We start from the raw sequence: 22919 nt of genomic DNA on the forward strand, positions 1-22919 counted from the left end.
ACCTCTCAATTTTAGGGAATGTAGCCAGCTGAGAGAACTGCTATCTCTTCAGTGCTCAAGGCCATGTGGGTGTGAAGCACTGAATGCAAATGTTCTACTTGGATTCAAACCTGGGTTCTTGTTGATGTATTTTTGGAATTATTCCCATACATACAACTCGGTGTGTCTGCAGGTACTCATGTGTATATGTACAAGATTTAGGTCTGCCAGACAACTGAGCTCCCATTTTTAAAGCCACCACAATTGTAATGATTTCTTTTTATTTATTTTTTTTGAAAGTTTTTTTATTATTTTTTAATATCTAAGAAAAAAAACTACAGAAGACTACAAAAGTATAAAGGGGAGGGGGAAAAAAAGGGAAGGGAGAACTGGGAAAAGGGAAAATCAACATACAAACAACAAACACTACACTACATGTCTTGTATTCCCTTCATGCTGCAATTTTTCTTAAAAGTTAACTTTCTAATATGCTATCAGATTGGTAGGTCTTATACAATACAGATTATATTCAGGATCAGGACTTCTTCCCCCCCCCCCTTGCGTCTCGGTCTCAATTCTCTCTGCGCAGCTGAAGCAGCTGCGCCCGCTCTTTCCTCCTCCCCACTTTCCCCTTCAGACTTCGAACTTTCTTCCTGCTGAAACTCCTGATGGTTGAACAAAAAGTCTGTCAGCTGCGCGTCCGATGTGATCTTGTAAGTTTGATCTTTATATCTGAACCAGACGCCTTCTGGAAACAGCCATTTATATTTTATATCACATTTCCTCAAGAAAGCCGCAAGTCCTTTATACTTGAATCTTCTTTTACGAGCCAAAAATGGAGCATCCTTCAATATTTTAACCTTATTGCCCAAATAATCCAAGTCCACATTATACGAATTGTCTAAGATGGTGTCCCGAGTCTTCTTAGATGAAAAGTCAATAATAATCTCGCGAGGCAGCTGCCGCTTCGTTGCATACTTTGAAGATATCCGCCGGACTTCCAAAATACCGTGTTTTATCTCTTCTTTAGTTGCCTTTGCGAATGGCGCCAAAAGTCCAGACAACAAATCTTTTAAATTTTCACTTTGCTCTTCTTTTACATTTTGAAGGCGCAATACCGTTTGGGCACGGTCCACTTGTAATCCTATTATTTGATTCTCCAAAAGCTTCACTTCCTTACTTGTTGCTTTCATGAGTACTGCGTTCTCGTGCGCAGACTGCTCTGCTCCGGTCGCTGTCTCTTTAATGGCTTTCACCTCACTCTCCACTGAATCAACCTTTTGCCCCATTTCATTCAGTTTCGCTACAAAGGGCTGCACAGCATCGAAAACTGCTCGTCTCACCAACTCTTCCAAAGTTTCCCCCTTCCCCTGTAACGTCGCCATCACCGATTTACTCATTGCTGGGCTCTGCTTTCTCGTCGCCATCTTAGGGGGGGGTGCCAACTAAGTTCCGAAACTCGGTGCAGGGGAAGAAGTCTGCGCCTTTTTAGCTTCAATTCCCACCGATCCTTCGCATACGCTTAAAAATCAGAAGGGATTCGCTTACTTACAGGTCTTCACCTTAAATCTACTTATTGCCGTTCTCCATGGCCCGGCAGCACACGCGGTGCTGCGCAAGTCTGCCGGCCTCCGTTGGAGCAAGCGGGCAATTTACCCCCTGCATTACTTCCAGGGGGTTCTTCCCGCGGCGCCCCGGATCCAGGCTCCCTCACTGGGAGTCCTGGGGGTTAACCCTCGCGGGTCAACCGCCCGGTCAGGCTGCTCAGACAGTTCCCCCCGGACTTGCGGAGAGGAACGTCCGACATGGCCGGGAAAACGAAACCGAAACCGAATCCGATTTCTTTTTATTTTAAAACCTTTTTAAATATTTGCCTTTGGAGATTTAGTCCAGCTTCTCCTTATTTTACCTTAAACTTATACCTCAGGAGTGCTCTGGTCACAACTTATGCTCTTTTTATCTGCACTCACAGAGAACTTCAGGTGTTCACTAATTTACCCAGGCTTACACCTCAAGAACATCTTCCCTATTATATTGCTCTCTCTCAAATAGATTTTCACTGCCACCAAATGCTTTCACCTTAGATCTCTTCTGCTTAACTGTCACTACAGGAAGGCTTTGTTATAGATGGTACTATGACAGAACAATCAATGTACAGGGGGTGGCTTGTGAGGTAAAAAGGGGATTTTTTTTTCTTAATCAAAAGTAGAATTAATTTACAAGCATATAAGCAAGATGGTTGCAGAGTTTTGATAAGCATATTGGTTGGTGTTTCCAAAAATACTTTTCTCTTAAAAGTATAGTCGCAGTCTCAGTCACACAGTCTAATTTTCCACACAGATCTTCACTAACGGACTAAACTCTCATCTCATCCACATAGACATAAATTTACTCATGGTTTTCCACACAACTTGCCTGACTTTCATAAGATATTTTCTCTTTTAGATATACACAGACTAACCTTAGGGTTGCCAGATCCCCTTGCCCTCCCAGTGAGAGGAAGGACCTGGCACCTGGAATATCTTTTCACATGTGCACAAAGAGCACACACATTCCCAGCAGGTGTGATGACATCACCTCTGGAAGTGCAAAACATTACAACAATGTTTAGAGAGTTTTGAAGTTAGGGAAATATATATATTTAAAGAAAACAATGCTATCTTTGTGTTGCAGACATAAAAGGTAAAGGTATCTCTTAAAAATACTTATTCAGAACATCAGTGATAAGATTTCATAAATATGTTTCTTGTTAGGCATCTTCTAACAAGTCTGTCACTGCCATTAAAAGAAAAAGTTGAACTAGAAAATTGTTTCCAGGGATACATAATCTCCCCCTGCCTCCCATATTTGAAGGTACTTCCAAGATTCAGATGCATTATGCAAGATATTTTGGTCAGTGGAAATATCTGCTTATTTGGCAAAATGTTAGAAGCAATTCTGGCTACTTGAGGCTGAAGCAATAAGTAGGATTCTGATGAGATTTTCTTCCTCAATGCCAAGCTCTTTAGTCTCATTTACAATACTTTGGGAAGCAAATGCTGATGCATTTCAGGTGTTTTGCAAGACCTGTTTCTGGAAATAATGAATGACTTCTGTAGGTTTCTGCTGCCTACATTTTCATTTACCTACAGATTTTAACAGTCAGATAGTGTTCCTGTTTTCACTCTACTCTTTTTTTTTCAATTGTACCTCATTTATACACACACATTATACATTATGTTACACTGTTTTAAAGTAAAGTAATTTTAAAAATTTGGATACCCCGATTAGGTCCACAAAACTGATAACTTGAACTATAGCCCTGGCTGGTTAAATATGATACCAAATATATTTGCTAGAGTTCCTTTCAGCCTCAGAGTTTAAAAGGGAAGCTGTTTTCTTGACAACTGAACAGATGTATCAGTTGACTTTCACTTATAAGCTCATTTGAACAGGAGGTAGAATAGCTGTTCTTATATTCAGTTTTCTCGTGATTGCAATTGTGTTACTGTTTCAAGTGAAATAAAATAGAAAGAATGACAGCTTTAAGACTAACCAAGTTTATTTCAGTATAAGCTATTGTAAGTCAAGCCTCACTTCTTCAGGAGCATAATGTGAACTGCATATAAAATGACATTGAGTTGTTCCATTTTTTCTCTTCATTCTTTCTCAAAATCCCATAGAGATCATAAAACTTCTTTTTAAAACCTTTTAAACTTTTGTTTATCTGCCTAATGAAAGAATTCTACTGAACTTGAAACCTTGCTTGCTGTTTTGTGAGAACTGTATCTTTTGAGAACTATGCAAACATTAACACCTTATCTGTTTGCTCTTGGAAGGAATAGATGTCCTCTGTCCTCATGCTTAACTGAACATCTACAAGAAGTGTCACACACATGCTAGTATATGTGCATCAGCTCTTCCCTGTGATTGGGAAAAATGCACAAAGCAGTGTTCGGATCCTATTTGCGTACACCTGCCCTATGTGCATAGGGCTTCTCCTGCAGACATTCAGTCAAATGAGTAGAGTGGGGCTAGCAGACGCTGTTCCGCTCCACTCTATGCATGTATAGTACGCACATATTTTAATTGCATAGGGTGTTTCATGAGAGATATTACACTAATTGGGTTTTCATCATCTTATATACTAATAGCCAAGTTGCCCTAATCTATGGATACTTTGATCTAGAGACTGGAGCCATGAACAGACAAGACAGATCTTCCTACATACCTCAAAAGTGCCCCAAGTTTGCAGAAAAATCCGAAATAAAAATAAAATACACTGGAGTTTAAAAAAAAACAAATGATAAAAGGAGCACCTTTAACCAGATGCCCTCAATGGCTGTTGTTAGGCAACCATAACAGTTTAGCCAGTATTCCAAGCTTGGTTTCTGTCTGGAAAAGGCAGGGGGAGGGTCTAGGGCCCTTTCCAGGGCTGTTTTGGCCTTTGAAGGAGGACTTATCAGGGCCAGAAGCAACCACCGGATGACTTACCCAGGCCTGGCTGCTTGCTACTGTCCAACAGCAACCCTCCCCCACTGAAGTCAGTGTAGTGTAGCGGTTAAGAGTTTCAGAGTAGGAAAGAGGAAATAATGTAGAGAAGTAGTACAGAGAAAAGTGAAGGCCCCTCTGCATATCCTTACAGGTTCCCCACCATGGAACTGGGGGCACAGCTTAGCTGGCACAATGCAACTGAGCCATAGGGGAGAGGCTGCCAGGTGGGGGAGAGATAAAGCAAAAGACAGGAGAGCAAGTAAAGTTGGGTGGGAAGGAGAGGAGGAAGCAGGAAAAGGGGGAGAGGCTATGGGAGGACATGGTGGGGGAGGGAAAATTAGATTTCCGTCCCTCCCCCACAAGTCCTTGCAAGTCCCCATTTGTAAGTTACTTAATAAGTGACCAAACTTATTCCATCATAAGCTTTCTTGAGTCAGAGCTTATTTCAGATGCAGGAGGCAGAATGAATGGTTTATTTCTAAACCGAAGTTACTAGCAGCACTTTAAAATGCCTTAACAAGGAGGTATGTTGAGCTGGGAGGAAAATGCACTTTGGACATAATACAGCAAGTCTGAGCTCTAGCTTCTAGTTCTATTAGTATCGGTCTAATCCTCCATATGTTGATTCTCAAAGGACCCCTCTTGCCTCTCAGTTTTCTCTTCACAGGAGAGCATTGCTTAAAAACAAATGAGACGCATGATTTTGCCTTTATCAAAATGATATTTTATAAATGGATAATAATGTGGAGAGGCTACTCTTTGTAAAAGTGGGGTTACTTCCCCATCTGGCCCCTCCCCCACACTTACTGAGCTACCCTATGATAGTCGAGAGGGAGAGTCCATGTCCTGGTGAAGTTTCTGGCCCTTGACAACTTGCCTGATGCAACTTTGGGCCTTCCTGAGCTGACAGATGTGGGAGGGGGTAGGGAGGCCTACTAACAGCCCATATGGAAGCTGCTGGCTGAACAGCAGCTGTTTAAAGGGTCACAGCCCACACCTCCCTTCAAAGCATGGAATTTCCAGCTGTCACCATAGATCAGAGGGTATGGGCAATGGGAACTAATGTCCCTACAGACCTCTCATGAGGAGCAGTTCTTCTTCCAAATAGGCAAGCATTTCTGACTGAGCCAGTGAACACCGGTTGGGGCTGAACCAATGCTGCCTGCCTGGTTGGGGGTCTTGGAGCAGGTGGGCCCAGTTGGAGAGGCATGGCCACGCTGCAGCAAGCTAGCTGGCAGATGAACTCCATCTAGCAGCCGGCCCTACACAGAATTATTCAGGGCCATGGCTACCATGAAGGTGAACCCTGAGGTGGAGGGCACAGGTGAGGAAAGGTTGTAATTTGCCCAAGTTGGATGGATTCATGGACTCCTTGCAATAACTCCACACATCCCCAGGCGGCCATGACCTACAGGCTGGGAACCACTGGGATTGAGTCTTATAGTTAACAGAGGAGGAGTACTGCTTAATGGGAATGTCAGCCAATGCAGATGTATTATAGCCGATTCTTTCATCATGATTGTGAGAACAGAGTAAGATCATAGAACCACACGGCTGGAAGGGACCTCCAAGGTTATCCAGTCCGATCCCTGGCATAATGCAGGACACCCCCCCCCCCCGGCTGCCCCAGTGACCCCTGCTCCATGCCTAGAAGATGGCAAAACACCTGCAGGATCCCCAGCCAAACCAACCTGTGGAAAATCACTACTCGACCCCAAGGTGGTGACCAGTACCACCTTGGGCATGTAAGAAGGGCCACGAGAAACAAGCACTGATGTAACCCATTCTGCCCTCTCCCTCATAATCTGACCAGGTTCACAGAATCAGCATTGCTGTCAGGTGGCCATCCAACCTCTGCTTAAAAACCTCCAAAGAAGGAGAGCCCACCACCTCCCACGAAAGCCTGTTCCACTGAGGGACCGGTCTGTCAGGAAGTTCTTTCTGATGTTTAGCCAAAAACTCTTGATTTAATTTCAAACCACTGGTTCTGGTCAGACCTTCTGGGGCAGCAGAAAACAACTCCGCACCATCCTCTATATGACAGCCCTTCCACGTATTTGAAGATGGTTATCATATCACCTCTCAATCATCTCCTCTCCAGGCTAAACATTCTGAGCTCCTTCAACCTTTCCTTGGTCTCCAACCCCTCACCATCTTTGTTGTCTTCCACATTGCCTTTTTAGCTACCATATCACACTGCTGACTCATGTTCAGTGTATGGTCTACTAAGACCCCTAGATGCTTTTCACACATACTACTGCCAAGACAAGTCTCCCCCACCCTATAATCATGCATTTGATTTTTCCTTCCCAAATGCAGAAGTTTGCAATTATCTCTGTTGAAAATCATTTTATTTGTTTTAGTCAAGTTTTCCAGCCTGTCAGGATCATCCTGAATCCTTACTCTGTCTTCGACCGTATTTGCTACCCCTCCCAATTTAGTATCATCTGCAAATTTAATAAGCATTCCCTCTATTCCTTCATCCAAATCATTTATAAAAATGTTGAAAAGAACAGGTCCCAGGACTGATCCCTGAGGAACTCCACTTGTCACTCTTCTCCAAGAGGATGAGGAACCATTAACTAGAACTCTTTGGGTGTGATCTGTCAACCAGTTACAGATCCACCTAATAGTAATAGGATCCAAACCACATTTTACCAACCTGTCAACAAGGATATTAAGTAGAACCTTATCAAAAGTTTTACTGAAATCGAGATAAACTATGTCTACAGCATTCCCCTGATCCACCAAGGTAGCAACTTTCTTAAAAAAAAGAGATAGGGTTAGTCTGATATGCCTTATTCTTGAGAAACCCATGCTGGCTCTTAATAATAACAGCCATCCTTTCTAAATGCTCAAGGACTGACTGACTGATGATTTGTTCTAAGACTTTTCCAGGTATAGATGTCAAGCTGACTAGTTGGTGGTTACCTGGATCCTCCTTTTTCCCCTTCTTGAAGATGGGGACAACATTTGTCCTCCTCCAAACTAAGATGCAGGCTTATATGTTTCTTCCCCTAGTCTCATGTTGGTTTTAATTGTGATGGCAAACTTATGGCTGCAGTGATGCTAATTATGGTTAGTGCTATGAGCGTTTAGCTTTTTTTGGTTAAAAAGCTAGCATAGTTAATATTGTAGCAGACACAACATTCTACCATGTTTATCATTTTTTCATTCAGAGTATGTTTTAACTTCTTGCAGCGTAGAACTGTACATTAAAGTCTGCATTAATCATAATAGACATACAGTAGGTGTATACTAAGTTGTCAGGCTGTGAGCCGAGGGTGTCGGTACTTGATGGGGAGCTAGCCTTCCCACTTAGCCTTCATGTTGGTCTCAGCCTTGGGGTTTGCCTCAGAAGTGGGAGAGGAGGTGGGTTTACAGCACCCTATCACCCTCCCCTGCTGTGTCCGTCTCTCTGTTCACTCGCTCGCCTGCTCTCTCGTGCTGTCTCCCCTCTCCTGCCCCACGGTGATTGCCAGTGCTGCTGGCCTGTCCGGGTCCTCCCTGGGGGCCCACCTGCCCCTGGCCTCTCCCTGGTCTGTAGGGTGGGGCTGGCTAGCCTTCACCAGTTGTCACAGCCCAGCCACCACATTGGCGTCTCTCTCTGCACCCTCGCCCTGGCAGCTTACTCCTGCCTCATCCTAGAGACTCAACCGGCGCAGAGGTGCTCTCTGCAGCAGGCATTGCTGCCTGTGCCCATTCCTGTTGCTTTCCCAGGGACCACTGCTCTCTCTGCTGCCACCCCTGAGGCTCTGGTCTCCATGTTGTCGTCCGTCATGGTTCCAGTGGTGGCCGTCTCCGGGGCAGCCTTTGCCTGCAGAGGTAAGTTTGGAGAGGGGGAGGTCCTTTGTCTCTGGACACAAGGATGGCTTCATGATTGATCAGCTCTGAAAATATAACAGAGTGAGGCCATCCCATAGCTTTTGTATGGAGCAAAGGTTTGGGATTGGAACAATCACCTGGTCGCAAAATTAGAATCCATTCAAAATATCTCTTAAAGAGAATTTTAGCTGTACTCAGAGGCACTCAGTAGCCCTGATACAGGCAGAACTCATCTTGCCTTCAGTCAGCACCTGTACATGTTGCCATACTCAGATTTTGGGAAAAATCAAGGAATAACACTACTGATCTACTCTGTAGGTAACATCTCATGACAGAGCTGAAAGATTGTGCCTGGTTAGCCTGTTACAACAACATTTTCCATCGATATTCTATCTCAGATGATTCCCATGGTGTCTCTACAGCTGGTACCAATATTTGAGACTAGGGTTGCCAGATCCCTCAAGTCTCCCAGTGGGAGACTGGGATGCTGGCTCTTACCCTGTCGCCGCTCCTGCTGTCGTGACCATGCGCATGCTCCCAGTGCGCGTGATGACATCACTTCCAGGAGTGATGTCATCACGCAGGGTCAAAGGGCACCCCACGTGATGATGTCACGCGCACCAGGGAGGGGCAGAGAGAGCAGGCAGCTCTCTCTCACCGCCGTGCCCCTTGTCCCTGCCAGTGTGGGCTGCACAGGGGCGGCTGCAGCTGCTACGAGAAAGCAGGCCATGGCCACTGAAGCTCTCTCTCTTGCCCCGCACACCTCTTGTCCCTGCTGGCACCGGCTGCACAGGGGGGGCGGCAGCGAGAGAGCAGGTTGTGGTGGTGGCAGCAGTGAAAGCGACCTGCTCTTACCACCGCTCCGCACTCAGGGGCATGCCACGCCACCTGGGGAGTGGACGTCCCAGGGAGCGCACCCCCCCCCCACCGGCCAGGTAATTGGCCTCAGGGGAGAGGGTGGGATCAGGGGATCCCCCACCCCGGGCGGGGGGATGGCAACCCTATTTGAGACTGAGGTTCAAGTACAATGCTGCCTCAGAAAGACAATCTCCAGCTCTGATTTTCACCTTGCCAGAGCTTCCTATCTGACCAGCATCACTCTTCATAATCTCAGAACAGCACTTACAGTTTCAGACTATGCCAGTAGCTCTGGTTGATGGTTGCTATTCCTGAAAACCATTTGTATCATGCGTCAGTTCTGGAGGATTTTCCCCATTACATTCTGTTCTGTCCACTCCACAAAGAGCCTAGGACCAAATTTCTCGCAGCATTTTTGAAGGGTTTAATAAATTGTTTCTTGAAATCATATAAGCCAATTTTCCTTCTTTCAGATGTGGACTTCGTGATATCAAACAGAGTGTTGCTGTTTGCTTTGGCAGCTAGGAAAATACTAATGAAAGTTGCATCTGAAGGGTGTCATGTTTTAATGGGAGAATTGTTCAGCCTGATTATTTTAGTGCTGATATTTGTGATTTATGGGTTTCCCCCCCTTTTAACTCACTGTATCTGTTTGTAGTGGGCCTTTGGCTACATGCAATAAATGTTTCTGTTTGCCTGAACTAGAAGGAAAAAAATTTCATGTTGACCATGGTTAACAGACAGACAACCCCATATCTACATTGTGCTAATGTGGTAGAGTTAATTTTATTTCCAGTCAAGAGAACTAGTGTGGGGGAGTGGTTAGACTACTAGGTTAGGACTGGAGAGACCCAGCTTCAAATGCTGTTCAGATCTACTCAGTCATGGTAACCTTGGGTAAATCACATTCTCTCAAGCCTGATTTATTTCAAAGACTTATGTGAAGGGGAAAATGGAGGAAAAGAGAATGACATCTGCCATCCTTCTTGGAGGAAGAGTGATATTATAATGTGATAGATGCATAAATAAAATGTGAAAGTAGAAAGTCTGCCTTTGAGGTGGGACGGCTTGGTTCTCATTTGATTAAATAGTTATACTCTGTATCTTGCATTAATGAAAGGTTTGGGCATGATGGGATACTTTTCTTTTTGTGAATAAACACTATGCAAGCACTGAATTGTCTCTTTGACAGATGACTGCAACCTGTGTCCTGAAAAAAACCTTTATCCTTATTTAAAAGAAAGGTTGCAGGGAGGAGGGCAGATTTGGCTTATTAAAAATTATTTTTCTCAGTGGCACCTTTTCTGCAGCGTTTGTTTACAAATTAAAGTTGAAAAGGCAACAGTCTTTGTGATCATCTGACACAATCTAGTATATTTGATAACCTTGTGTTGGCATGTCACAGTTTTAAGGATTTATTTAGCATACCTATCACATTAAGGTTTAGACTTCATATCATGGCTTGTCCTCTTGCTTTCAGGTTTCTCCCATTCAGCCTTTACATTTGGAATAGAGAGTCATATTAGCCAGTCCAACATCAATGGAACACTAGTGCCACCTGCTGCCCTCATCTCCATCCTTCAGAAAGGCCTGCAGTATGTGGAAGCTGAGATCAGCATCAATGAGGTTAGTATCACTGTTGCCTTATGCAGAAAACAAACCCTAGGATGTGTCACCTGTTGACCATAACTTTGAAAGGTTTGTTTTTCTACAGATAGTCCCAATACAAATTCTTTTGTTTCCTTTCCCATCATTTACATAAAAGGCTCTTTTTTTTGCTAATTCTACAAAAATTTCAGTTGTGTGCTTGCCTTGCATGGGATTGCTTCCATTTCTGTTGGAAGAGGTAACACCACCTCTGAGGTGTTCTGTTGGTAGTAAAACTTCTACAGAATTATCTTCAGATTGATCTCCTGCCTAGTCTAGTCTCCACAGGCTCTCTAGCCAAGAGACTCTTGCTGCTTGAACCAAAAAATGTTACTGGGAATCATCCAATGATGATTCACCTGAACTTGGTGTGGTGAATGTCAGTTATTTGGTGTATAGTGATGGATGAATTCAAGGCGTAGGCATCAGAGCAAAGATGTCTAGGCATTTGAAAACTTCAAAAAGTGTGCTGTGATTTGATCACCACATTGCTCAGTGTTGAGTCGTGATCACACACCCAGTTAGTCACCACTCTTTGATAGGCTGTGAAATTGATCCTAAAAAGCACTGCTTATAGCATATAATTTCTAGGATTTATTGATCATTGGAAGAAAAAAATTCTTAGCTTGTTTTGTTACTAATTGGTTTATTTTATTTTACTTCATTTGTACCCAGCTTTTGTCCCCTGTAGGGACCCAAAGCATCTTATATCAATCCTCTCTCCTCCATTTTTTCCTCACTACAACCCTGTGATTTAAGTTAGGCTGATTTAAGTTAGGTCACCCAGCAAGCTTCCATGGCAGAGCAGGGGATTGAATCTGGGTCATCCAGATCATAGCCCTTCACTCTAGAGCTACACATTAGTGACAATCTGTGGCATATATCTACACCAAGCCAAATTCCAAAGTATGTTGGTGTAAGCAACATTTCACAGTTAAAAAAATGGGAGGAGAAGATATTTTGCTTTATAATACCCAACTATTCAGAGCTTTATAATACCCAACTATTTTCATATGAGGTGAAAAATAATTGTATCAATAATAACAGTAAAAGTTGTAAATGTTGTTGTTGGTCCATGGTATGTTACCAAAAGTACATACATCTTTGTGGTGAGGTAAATGTTCTCCAGATTATAAAAAAGTGTCATCAGTTTTCATCAGGGCCTATATGTTCCTCAATTACTTAAAAATGCTCCCCTGGAGCAGTGTTTTCAGGGCAGAGGGATGGGTTTTTAAAAAAAAAATACCCCAAGCAAAACGTGAGGATAAGAAGTGAGTGGGGGCAAAACCGTTTGCCTCCACCCGCCTCCTGGGACCTCCAGAGGCCTAGAAAGGCTCGCTGGAGCTGCAGGAAGGCCCACTGCCTTGGGGCTTCTCAGCTGGGTAGGGAGAAGGCGGATGAACCCTCTTCCTGCCCAGCTGATCCGTGGGCAAGGGGGGGCAGCAGCAGAGCCCACCTGCCTGCCCACCACTCAGCTGGGCAGGGAGAAGGTTTTCTCCCTGCCCAACCTGATCCGTGGGTAAGGGGAGATGGCAGCGGAGCCCGCCTGCTGATCAGCTGGGCAGGTAGAAGGTTTTCTCCTTGCCCAGCTGATCTGTGGCCTGGCCTGGTGGCCCACTGCTGCCCAGCCCAGCAGCCCTCTGCAGCGCGAGGCTATCTTGGCCCACTGCAATGTGGGCCAGCTCGGTCTGGCGGCTGGTCTGTGGTGGTCCGGCACAGCCCCGCTGCTAGAGCCCATTGTATTATTTCACAACGGGTTCTGCTGCTAGTAAGACCGTGTGATGGATGCAGAGTTTTGATAAGCATATTCATTTCAGAATAGTTCTTAAGCTTGGTTGTTTCACAAATAATTATCTCTTCTTAAAGGTATGTTCAAAGACTCAGTCGCGCAATTTAATTTTCCACACAGATCATTACTAGCAGACTAAACTCTCTTCTCATCCACACATATACAGATTCACTCAGGCCTTTTCACACTGCTTGCCTAACCTAGATAGAATCATCTCTCAGATATACACAGACTGACCCAGGTGCACACACAGTTGACCTCATTTAGCCAGAATAAAACTCCTTTCAGGTTGGCCTGACTCAGCGAGAATGAACACTTTCTCTCAGCATACTGACTGAAAACTGCAGTTCACACCTAGGGGTACAACTACTGGCCAATCAGATCGGACTCCATTCACCCATATAGCCCCCCTCTTTCTTTCCTCAGCGGCGTACATTAAAACTCAGCAAAAAAAAATTAAAAGCCCACATTAGCAAACAGAAATAAAATCCAAACTATTTAGAAACACAACACTACATTTGCATTATAAAACTGCAATGTGCTTAGAGTTTTCTGAGAAGTCTCTTTGAAATAATTTGAAATTATTAATAATCAGACCATTCAACTAGTAGCTGGGCAAGCAACCAGCCTGTTGTACTGAATGGATAGGCTGTCAGGGATCACAGGAAGGGACTATGACTACTTCAGAACCAACCTCAAATACTTCAAGAAATTCACACTATAAAATCCAGGTGTTTAATACCAATTTGGGAATGGGAAGCTTTGGCTACATTCAAAAATCACAAGTATGTAGGGTTGCTAATTCTGGATTAGGAAATTCCTGGAACTTTGGGAGTGGAGCTTGGAGAAAATGGGGTTGTGGGGGGACCACAGTCGGGTATAATTATTGGGGGTATTCATTAATGCTGAGCTGTACAGTCAGAAAAACATGGAATCATGTGTTGGGAACACTCTCCAAGCCAGTATATTGCAACATATAAAACTTGTATTGAAACTGATTCTCATTAACTTACACTTTCATAGTAGCACAAGAAAAAATAGAAACCTAATCTAAATAACACTTATCTATTACAAGTGGTGAGCTAATCTGGCTGCATGTGAGCAGGAATATGAGGGTGTGCCTCTTGCTAGCTTGTGCAGGAGAGATCTACAGAACTGTCTTGCTTCTTGCAAAACCACAAGGAGAGAGAGAACAAAGGACACCAAAACAGACGGGCAATTCAGATAGAAGCTTCCAGATCAGACAAAGAGAAGCTTCATGCATATACACAGTCTGATTCTAAAGAAAAAGGGGAAATAGTGTGTGTTCCCTCTAAGTGTTCAGGCATTTTGAATCCTTTGTCTTCCAACAATAATACCATAGAGTCCACACTCCAAAGCAGCCATTTTGTTGAGGGGAACTGATCTCAGTAGTCTGGAGATCAGTTATAATTCCAGGAGATCTCCAGATCCCACTTGGAGGCTAGCAACCTTATCTGTATGTGGTGAACATGGATCTATATTGCCATGTTTGCATGCTCCCGATTCCCCTCACCTTTGGGCCTCACACATGGAACACAGATGAAGGCTTCCTACTTTCAGAATCCACAGGGCCAGCACATCCATTGAGGCGGTGGGGGCAGCAGCCTTGAGCGCTGAACATAGAAAGAGGTACCGTCCCTGCTCATCTCTGCCCCTTCATTGCTGCTGCTTGCCTCGGCTTGGGTCCCGGCAAGCCGGGCGCCCCAGCAGCACGGCAGCAAGCAGGGAGGCAAGTGGGGAAGCGGGCCATCTCGCTCGCCTCTCTGCCCCTTCGCTGCTGCTACCCGCCTTGGCTCAACTCCCGGCAAGCCGGGCACCCTGGTGGTGCAGCAGCGAGTGGGGAGGCAAGTGGGAAAGCAAGCAACCCCGCTTGCCTCCGTCCCTTCATTGCTGCTGCTTGGGTCCCAGTGAGCCGGGCACCCCGGCGGCACGGCAGCAAGCAGGGAGGCAAGTGGGGAAGTGTGCCACCCTGCTCGCCCTTCTGCCCCTTCGCTGCTGCTGTCCGCCTTGGCTCAGCTCCTGGCGAGCCAGGCGCCCCAGTGGTGCGGCAGCGAGCGAGGAAGCGGGGTGCGTCCCCACTTGCCTCTCTGCCCCTTCGCCACTGCCGCCCACCTCAGGTGAGGGGGATGCTCCTTTGTGATGATGTCACAAGTGACGTCGTCATGCAAGGCCAAAGTGCATGCATGCTTCGCACACGCGCACAGAGCAGGTGTCTCGCCTCCATAGAGCAAATCTCAGTTTGTCATGATGTCCAAATGTAGGTATCTTGGCACTTCATGGATTGTATTCTGTCCAAAAACTGGGATTCTGATCCAAGCCATAGTTTACTCCCAGGTTTGAATCCCAGTTTGTAGGGAGAAGAGAGATTCAATTATTTTCCGGCTTTGCATCAGCATGTCATGGTAAACTGGAGTTTGGCTGCTGAAACCAGGAAGTCGTCAGTCATATTCCACACATGAGCATGGAAACTTATTTGTGCCATTGCAAACAGGGCTTTGTGCTCTGGATACAGCATTGAATGCAGCCACTGATGCTTTCTAGTGCTATTTACCACATAATATACAGCTGGTACAACCTGATGTTTTTAGAGGTTTACAGTGCAGAATTACACCTTCTAAGTCCATTAAAACCAACAGTTTTAGAAGATGACTCTGTTTAGGATTGTCCTATTATATTTTTAATTGCTACTCCCTTAGTTTAAAAGAAACTCCTTGTTATAGCAATCCAAGCAAAGTAGAATTTAAATCCAAATTGAGGAAGTGCCCATTTTAAACACTAGTTTCCATTTTGATAGCTGAACTGAAAATACTGTTTGTAAGTATTTCTTCCCAAGCCATGATGTTTTATTTATTTGCAAATGTTGCTCTTAGGTTCTATATCTCTTACCAAATCCCTTTCTAAGATAAGTGCCATCTGCTATTTTTAGTGGATTGTTCTTGTTTACATATGTACATAAGACAGGTGAACTATTAGAGTGATCAATACAAAATATAATTCAGATGGTACTGGAAGTTCTCCAGTGCTAATTGAAGCTTTTAAAGACGGTTAGACGATTCAGCATTTTATGTAAGGAAATACTGTATTCCGTCTGATTTAAAGCAGGCTTATTTTGGAAGTAAATGAATTTAATTAGGTGTTTCCTAATAAGTATGTTAAACTGCCTTCCAAATAAATATACTTTAGATTAGACTGAACTGTGATACAAGGAAATATTGTCTATGCGTTTCATGTAGTGGTTAAGAGCAGCTGGACTCTTATCTGGAGAACCGGGTTTGATCCCTCACTCCTCTGCTTGAAGCCAGCTGGGTGACCTTGGATCAGTCACAGGTCTCTCAGAACCCTTGCAGCCCCACCTATCTCACTGGATGATTGTCATGAGGATAATAACACACTTTGTAAACTGTTCTGAGTGTGGTATTAAGTTGTCCTGAAGGACGATATATAAATCTAGTGTTGTTGTTGTTCTTTTTGGAGACAATGCTGATGAATTATACGAAAATCACATTTTTACCAAGGCAGGTCAAGTTCAGAACCAGACAAAATTGACACATTGAGGGGTGGGGGCATTCATGGTATATTTTGGTGATCAGGAAAAATAGCTGCAGATGTCTTGCTAATGGTGCCTTTGATGGAAGAAAAAGCAGATCTGTTCCTTATGCCGAAGAAAAGCTCTAATATTAGCAGAACAGATCCAACCCACTGAAAGTATCATTTTAATTGCTTATGAATTTTCTTTGTAAAGTGTTTGATGTGAAAATCACTGAGGAAAGCTGTTGCTGGATTCCTTTAAGTACTCTTTTACTCTACTATATAATAAGTTTGTAAGTAAGGGAGAGTATTAAAAGGTATTGTAGTTCTAGGACCATTCTTCTCTACACTGCAGATGTTCCACATCTCCCACTTATTAGAAAACACCCAGTTAAAGTAATTTACTTCCAGATAAACATACTTTAGTTCAGACTGAATTATTTGTTGATACATAAACGTTTTGTTTTTCTAGAACTGTTGGTATTTATAATATTTTTACACAGATAGAGCAAATTGCTGTTTTCAATTTTACTGTGGCTTATGTGTAGTCCAAGCTCTTTTATTGTCATCCAGGGAAAGCCTCTTATGTACTTTTTGTTACAGCCAGAGGTGGGAAATTGGTGTACATGTGAACATCTGGATTTTTAAAAGAACAATGTGAAATAGCTTACTTTTGGGATTATTTTTACTTTCCCTGGCCCAAAGCTTCATTATTTGATCACTCCTTTCCATTTGCATCAGAAGAGAGCTTGTTTACAAAAATTCCTCCACAGGTGGAAAAGGAATGAAATGGATGCTTGTGCCCAATCCCCTCTCCTCCTTGCAGTGCCTCATTCTGCATGTCATTGCCCATGAGTGTTGCTCAACCCCTAACATTTGTTTTTCAGGAATTTGGGGAGTCTGCTTGGGGAAGAGAAAGGCAGGAAAGGTCTGGCCTGTGCTCTTTGTCCAAAGTGTTCCTTATCATATGTCCAAAAATGCTGCTATTCCTACCCACATTAATTATACCTATTGTTTGTTCTATGCTTTCCCTGCTTTCCCATAAATACAGCCTGTTATTCAGGATTATTCAGAAAGCACTGAGGTCCTGCAGAGTCAGAAAAACTGTAGCCAGTAGAGCATGTCTGCTTGTTTTCATCCTTGATCAACCTAATCCCTCTAGCTATTGTAGCCGTTAACATGATCTTCAAAATATTGAGAAAATGCAAATATTCCTGCCTGACTAGAGCCTAAATTAATTCAGAGCAATGTGAACTGACAATTTTAATCCCAGCAGCTGCCTTGATGCTTAAAGCTTAATTATGGAAATGTAACTGTAAATATAAAATACTTTCTTCTCTAATTTGGATGTGAGAAAAAGACCAAAATGCACAATAGATTTTAGAATCCATTTTTCTTCATTGCACAGTATTTTTTCAAATCACCACGTTATGGTATCTATATGTAAGACGAAACCAGTTTACATATACAATTTAAACATGTATAAACTTGGATCCAGAGCAGGTTGTCTCTGTGTATAATGATTTCCAGTAGGGTGTATGTGTGAGTCCAGCAGTAGTGCTGTCTAGACATGGGCGCGAACCAAAAATTTATAATGAACCCGCAGTTCGGGGTGCAGTGCCGACCACGATCCCGAGATCGCGAACTGCAACAAACATTTTCTGTTACCGAACCAGTTCCCGGTTCGCAGTTCGTGCGGCGCGGAACGGCCCTCGTGGCACTTAGAGAGCCCATCTTTTGCAGGCTCTCCTACAGCCATCACCCAAGTTTGGACAAGATTGCAAAAGGGATCTTGGAGTTACACCCTCTCCAATCCAAGACCCCCAAGAAACTCCCACTCGATACAATTAGAGCCACCGGTTGACGTTGGCCCAGTGTACAGAAGGTGGGTACTGGTGGCGACCACCAGACCTGGCGGGCATGGGGAGGCAGGGGATCTGGCTGCTCGCCAGCGGCACCCCCATGTGCCTTTCCGCCAGGCCAAAGAGGAGCGCGCTGGTATTCCCAGCGCAGGCCGGAAGGTGTGTACTGGCAGCGGCCGCCGGGGCTGGCGGCCACGAGGAGGCAGTGGCAAGCAACCTCCCCTCAGGGGGCGGGGGGTCTGGCCGCTCACTGGCGGCACCCCCATGTGCCCGCCCGCCAGGCCAAAGAGGAGCACACTGGTATTCCCGGAGTGGGTGGGAGAGAACATGTCATCATGAGGAGGGGGAGGGGGAAGATCCTCCAGCATCTGCAGGTCGTCACCCGAGGGTCCATCTGAGGAACAGTGCGGCAGCGGTAGCCAACAGTACACACCTTCCTGCCTTGCCAGAAAGGATGGGAGGGAGAGGACCTGTCATGTGGGGGGTAAGTGGGAAGATTCCCCCCCCCAACCTCCAGGCCAAAGAGGAGTGCGCTGGTATTCCCGGCGCGGAGGGGCTGGGAATCTCTATCTGTCTCTACATACAGTTCTCCAACCGTATACCATTCTCTAACTGTTAACATTAATTCTCTAATGTTTGTGCATACATTCTGGTGTCTTTTTCATTATACTGATACATTCTGTACTGTTTGTCTCTTTCTCTGTTTTTGATTTTCTATCCTTTTCTCCATGGATGTGGCGTGTTCTGTTCGATTCTACATCTCCTTGATGCATTCACATTCTATTTCTACTTCTAGAATGGTTGATATCTGTGTGCCCCTTTCTATCTGTTTCTCTGTTTCTCCCTCTCACTGTCTATTTGCAACTTTCTATCTCTCTCTGTCTCTTCCTATGTGATTCCACCACTATCTATCTGAATCTATCTCTTTCTACGTATATATCTGTCCTTTATTATTTCTTTCCATCTCTAGCTGTCTTTTTTTCTCTTTCAATAACTATGTTGTTTTCTATATTCCTTTTTCAATATATCTTTCTGTCTGTCTCTCTGTCTTGTTCTGTCCGACATGAGGAGGGGGAGGGGGAAGATCCCCCAGCAGCCAGGGGTCCTCACCCAAGGGTCCCACTGAGGAGTAATACGGTGGCAGCCGACAGTACCCACCTTCCTGCCTTGACGGAAAGGATGAGAGTTGCGGGACACATTCCCACCCAGCTGAAAGGGGTCCCGTCAGTCCCATTGAAAGGGGAGCCGCCACGTTGTCAACCGACTGTATCCCTATACAATACAATCAGCTGCGCAGTCGCAACCGAACTGTGTAACCAAGGAGGGAGCAGTAACAGGATAGTCCCTCATGAAGCAGGGGCTGACCTGATCCACCATCCTGCCTTTGCAGAAAGTAGGTGATGGGCAGGACAGAAGACATTGTTTGGACGGGTCAGAGTGGTTCCTGAGAGGGGGAGACAGAAACGTGACAGCAGCAGCAGCAGCTGACATTGGCCCCCTTCCTGCTTTTGCGAGAAGGACATGAGTCGAGCAACCCATTCCTCCCTGCTCAGAGGGCTCTGCATTTGCGATGGATGGGGGCACCGTGCGGCTGAACTATATGTGAAACAGTTCCTGAGCTGCTGTGTAAGTGCCCAAAGGAGGCTGCTATCAGCATCACCCACTTTCCTGCCTTGCTGGAAAGGATGGAAGGGAGAGGACCTGTCATGTGGGGGGTAAGTGGGAAGATCCCCCCCCAACCGCCAGGCCAAAGAGGAGCATGCTGGTATTCCCAGCATGGGAGGGAGAGGACGTGTCATTCGGACCAGGGGCCTGATCCCCCAGCCACCGCGGGTCCTCACCCAAGGGTCCCACTGAGGAACAGTGCGGCGGCAGCTGCCTCCTGAGCCATCAGCCTCGAGGTTGTAAGTGGCGCTGTCCCAGACCCGAGGGGACAACCTCCGCCAGCACGGCCTGCCAGAGCACTCTGCTCTCACCAGCATCACCCTCAGGGCAAACTGATCCTCCCACTGACCCCTGCTCAGAAGAGCTGGTGGCCCCCTTTCTCCCCCCAATGGATGTTTCACTGGGTGAGGAGGGAGACAGGCTCAGGTGGTGCCTCTTCAGGTGCCAAGTCAGGGCCGTCGAAGACAGGTACTTCGGGTTTTTACCCCTACGCACCAGGACATCACAGCCATGGCACTGCACCACACGGGGGTCATCTGGAAGGGCCCAAAAGTGCCTCCATACGGAGGCGTTGAAACGTTGACCAGTAACTGTCCCAGGGGAAGGAGGACGAACGGTTACAGGCTGTGCTGCAGGGCTGAACACGGACGACGGGGTGAGGGGTGGACTGCAGGAGGGGACACCACCAAGAGTTTGGGATGGAGACGGGAGGGATCTTTCATAACACACATACCATCCCCCCAGGGTTCCATCACCCATCCACCCCTCCTCAAAATGTTGAGAGAGATTCTCTCCCCCCTGCACAAAGACCTCTTTGGCCTCCTCCACAGCCCACATAGGTGAATTGGGGGGAGCAGGGGGACTCTCTGCGGCCCCCGAGCCACACCCAATACTGCTTTCCACAACTGAACCAGGAGGACTGCCATCGCATTTCACCCCACAACCACCCTTGGCGGCCAACACAAGAGGAAGACATTGTGCCACCAAACTAGAATTAAGGAGGACAGGAAAGGAGATGACTCTGTGTGCCCTCTGCCGCGGTGCCCACTGAGCTTGGCCCCAGGGCCTGGCAGCAGCTCTGGAACCAGAGGCTGAGGCTAGAGCCCTAGCCCAGCACACCAAGATGCCTGACCACCAGATCAGGCACTGGAAATAATACTGTGAACCCTCTGCCGCGGTGCCCACTGAGCTTGGCCCCAGAGCCAGGCAGCAGCCCTAGCACCAGAGGGAGGGAGGGACTAGAGCCCTAGCCCACCACTCCCACAGACCTGACCAAATCAGGCACTAAATACTGCATGAGCCCTCAGCTGAGGTGCCCACTGAGCTTGGCCCCAGGGCCTGGCAGCAGCACTGGAACCTGAGGCTGGGGCTACAGCCGTAGCCCAGCACACCAATATGCCTGGACGGAACAGGCACAGAGACTAGGAATAATAATAGTAATAATAAGAATCAGAATTAAAATTATAATGATTGTGATAATAATAAAAATCATTTGGTGAGCCCTCAGCCCAGGAGCCCACCAAGCTTGGCCCCAGGGCCTGGCAGCAGCCCTGGCACCAGAGGGAGGGAGGGACTAGAGCCCTAGCCCACCACTCCCACAGATCTGAACAGATCAGGCACTAATAACACTGTGTGAGCCCTCAGCTGAGGTGCCCACTGAGCTTGGCCCCAGAGCCAGGCAGCAGCCCTGGAACCAAAGGAGATAGATCCCTATCCCCCAAATCCAAGATGAATTATACTCTCAGTCTCTCTCCCCAAAGGCTAGCAAGTGGCAAGCAAGAGCTTTGTCCCACTCCACTGCTTGCTGAAAGTGAAACCCAGCCTGGGAGCCCACGGCTATTTATAAGCACAGGTCCCATTGAGCAATGCAGGAGGTCTGTGTTTGGCCATCAGAGCTGCCTATCAGGGTTTGCAGGGATGAGATTGGAGTGCCCATGGCTACAGGACACCCCCTTCCCCCTCCCTCCCCTGGGTGTCTTCTCCCAACTTGTAACTGCTTTGCAGTCCGTGGTTGGAAGGAAGACCTGCCGATCAAGGTAAGCTGGGCTTCCATTCGGGTTTCCAGGGCGACAGAAGGAGGGCAGACAGAGTTCAGGCATTCCCCCGGCTCCATTGCCAGGGGAATTGATTGCTGTCGCCTGAGTGTCTGGCTTCCCGAACTGCGGCCGAACGCAGCAAACCAGCCTTCTTCTGAACGCTGGTTCGTTGGCTGTGGACGATCACGAGCCACCAGGTCGCAATCGCGCAATCGCCATTTTCGTGGGTTTTTGAAGTCATAATGTGGTTCATGCCCATCTCTAGTGCTGTCCCTCCTGTGATGATCTTCCCTCTCCAGCTCCACCTCAGGCTTCCTCAAAGCTGGGCTTGGCCCAGGTATCCTTGGCAGGGGCTTCACCTGGGCCAGCAGGACAGTGCCCAACATCTTGGCCTTCCCACTTGGCCCTGCCATTGGTAAGGCCCCCTCCAGATGCAGAGGTGGGGTGTCCTGAGTCCAGCATTGGCCAGACCAGCTTCAACTACAACAGTTTCAATAGCAGGGGGAGGGTAGAGATGTCATTGTCCGAGGGGTGGTGGCGCCGCGCCCTTGCACTGGGCCACCCCCACCCCTACCGGCACCCCCAGCCCAGCCAACACCCACCTGCAGCTCCGGGAGCCGGCTGGGAGCCTCGCCGGGAGGGATGCTGGCAGGGACGCTGGCAGCACCGAGGGCTCTCTGCCCGGCCCGGCAGGAAGGCACGCTCGCCAGCCGGAGCTGACGGCCGCGGCCGCTGGCCCGACGCCTGGCAGTTCGCGGCCGAAGGAAGAGGTGGCCATCGGCAGGGTCGGGTCCTCGGCCCCAGCAGCAAGGGCGCCAGCGGGAAGAGCGGCGGAGCCACAGGAGGGGCGGGGAGCGGCCTCCCGGAGGGCCGAGCCGCAACAGGATGCCCGCGCCGGCGCAGAGGGCTGGCCAGGCCTACAGCTCCCAGGAGGCCAAGGGAGGGGGCGGGCACAGCGGGCCTGTGGGCAGTCCACATGGCCATCTCTCGGGACAGGCCATTGGAGAGGAGAGGGGCAAGGAGGGAGAGGGGCGGGAACAGGGGCAGAAGGGCCAATGGGGCAAGGGCAGGTGGGGCCAACAGATGTGGCCACGCCTGGCCCAGGTGGTGGGGATGGCATTGGGGGCGGGGACCGGAAAGGAGGGGTGGGAGTGGCCCTGATGAGGGAGAGTATTTAGAAGAGCTCAACCCCCTGGCTGAAGAGGAGTGTTGTTTGAGACGGTGCCTGCCACCCCT

At 47.0% G+C, this 22919-nt stretch overlaps 1 protein-coding gene across 5 annotated transcripts in view; it reads left to right on the forward strand.

The window, feature by feature from the left end:
• TBL1X (transducin beta like 1 X-linked) overlaps positions 1–22919 on the forward strand; it is a 226432-nt gene that overhangs the window by 181063 nt on the left and 22450 nt on the right. For 4 of the 5 annotated variants that reach the window (XM_054974241.1, XM_054974240.1, XM_054974243.1 and 1 more), the window contains one exon: positions 10616–10761. The exons of the other annotated variant lie outside the window; for it this stretch is intronic. In XM_054974241.1, coding sequence (XP_054830216.1) covers positions 10616–10761 — 146 coding nt within the window. The remainder of the gene's footprint in view (positions 1–10615; positions 10762–22919) is intronic. 5 annotated transcript variants of the gene reach the window in all.

The sequence above is a fragment of the Eublepharis macularius genome, chromosome 3, assembly GCF_028583425.1.
Source record: "Eublepharis macularius isolate TG4126 chromosome 3, MPM_Emac_v1.0, whole genome shotgun sequence".
In the NCBI taxonomy this organism is placed as follows: domain Eukaryota; kingdom Metazoa; phylum Chordata; class Lepidosauria; order Squamata; family Eublepharidae; genus Eublepharis; species Eublepharis macularius.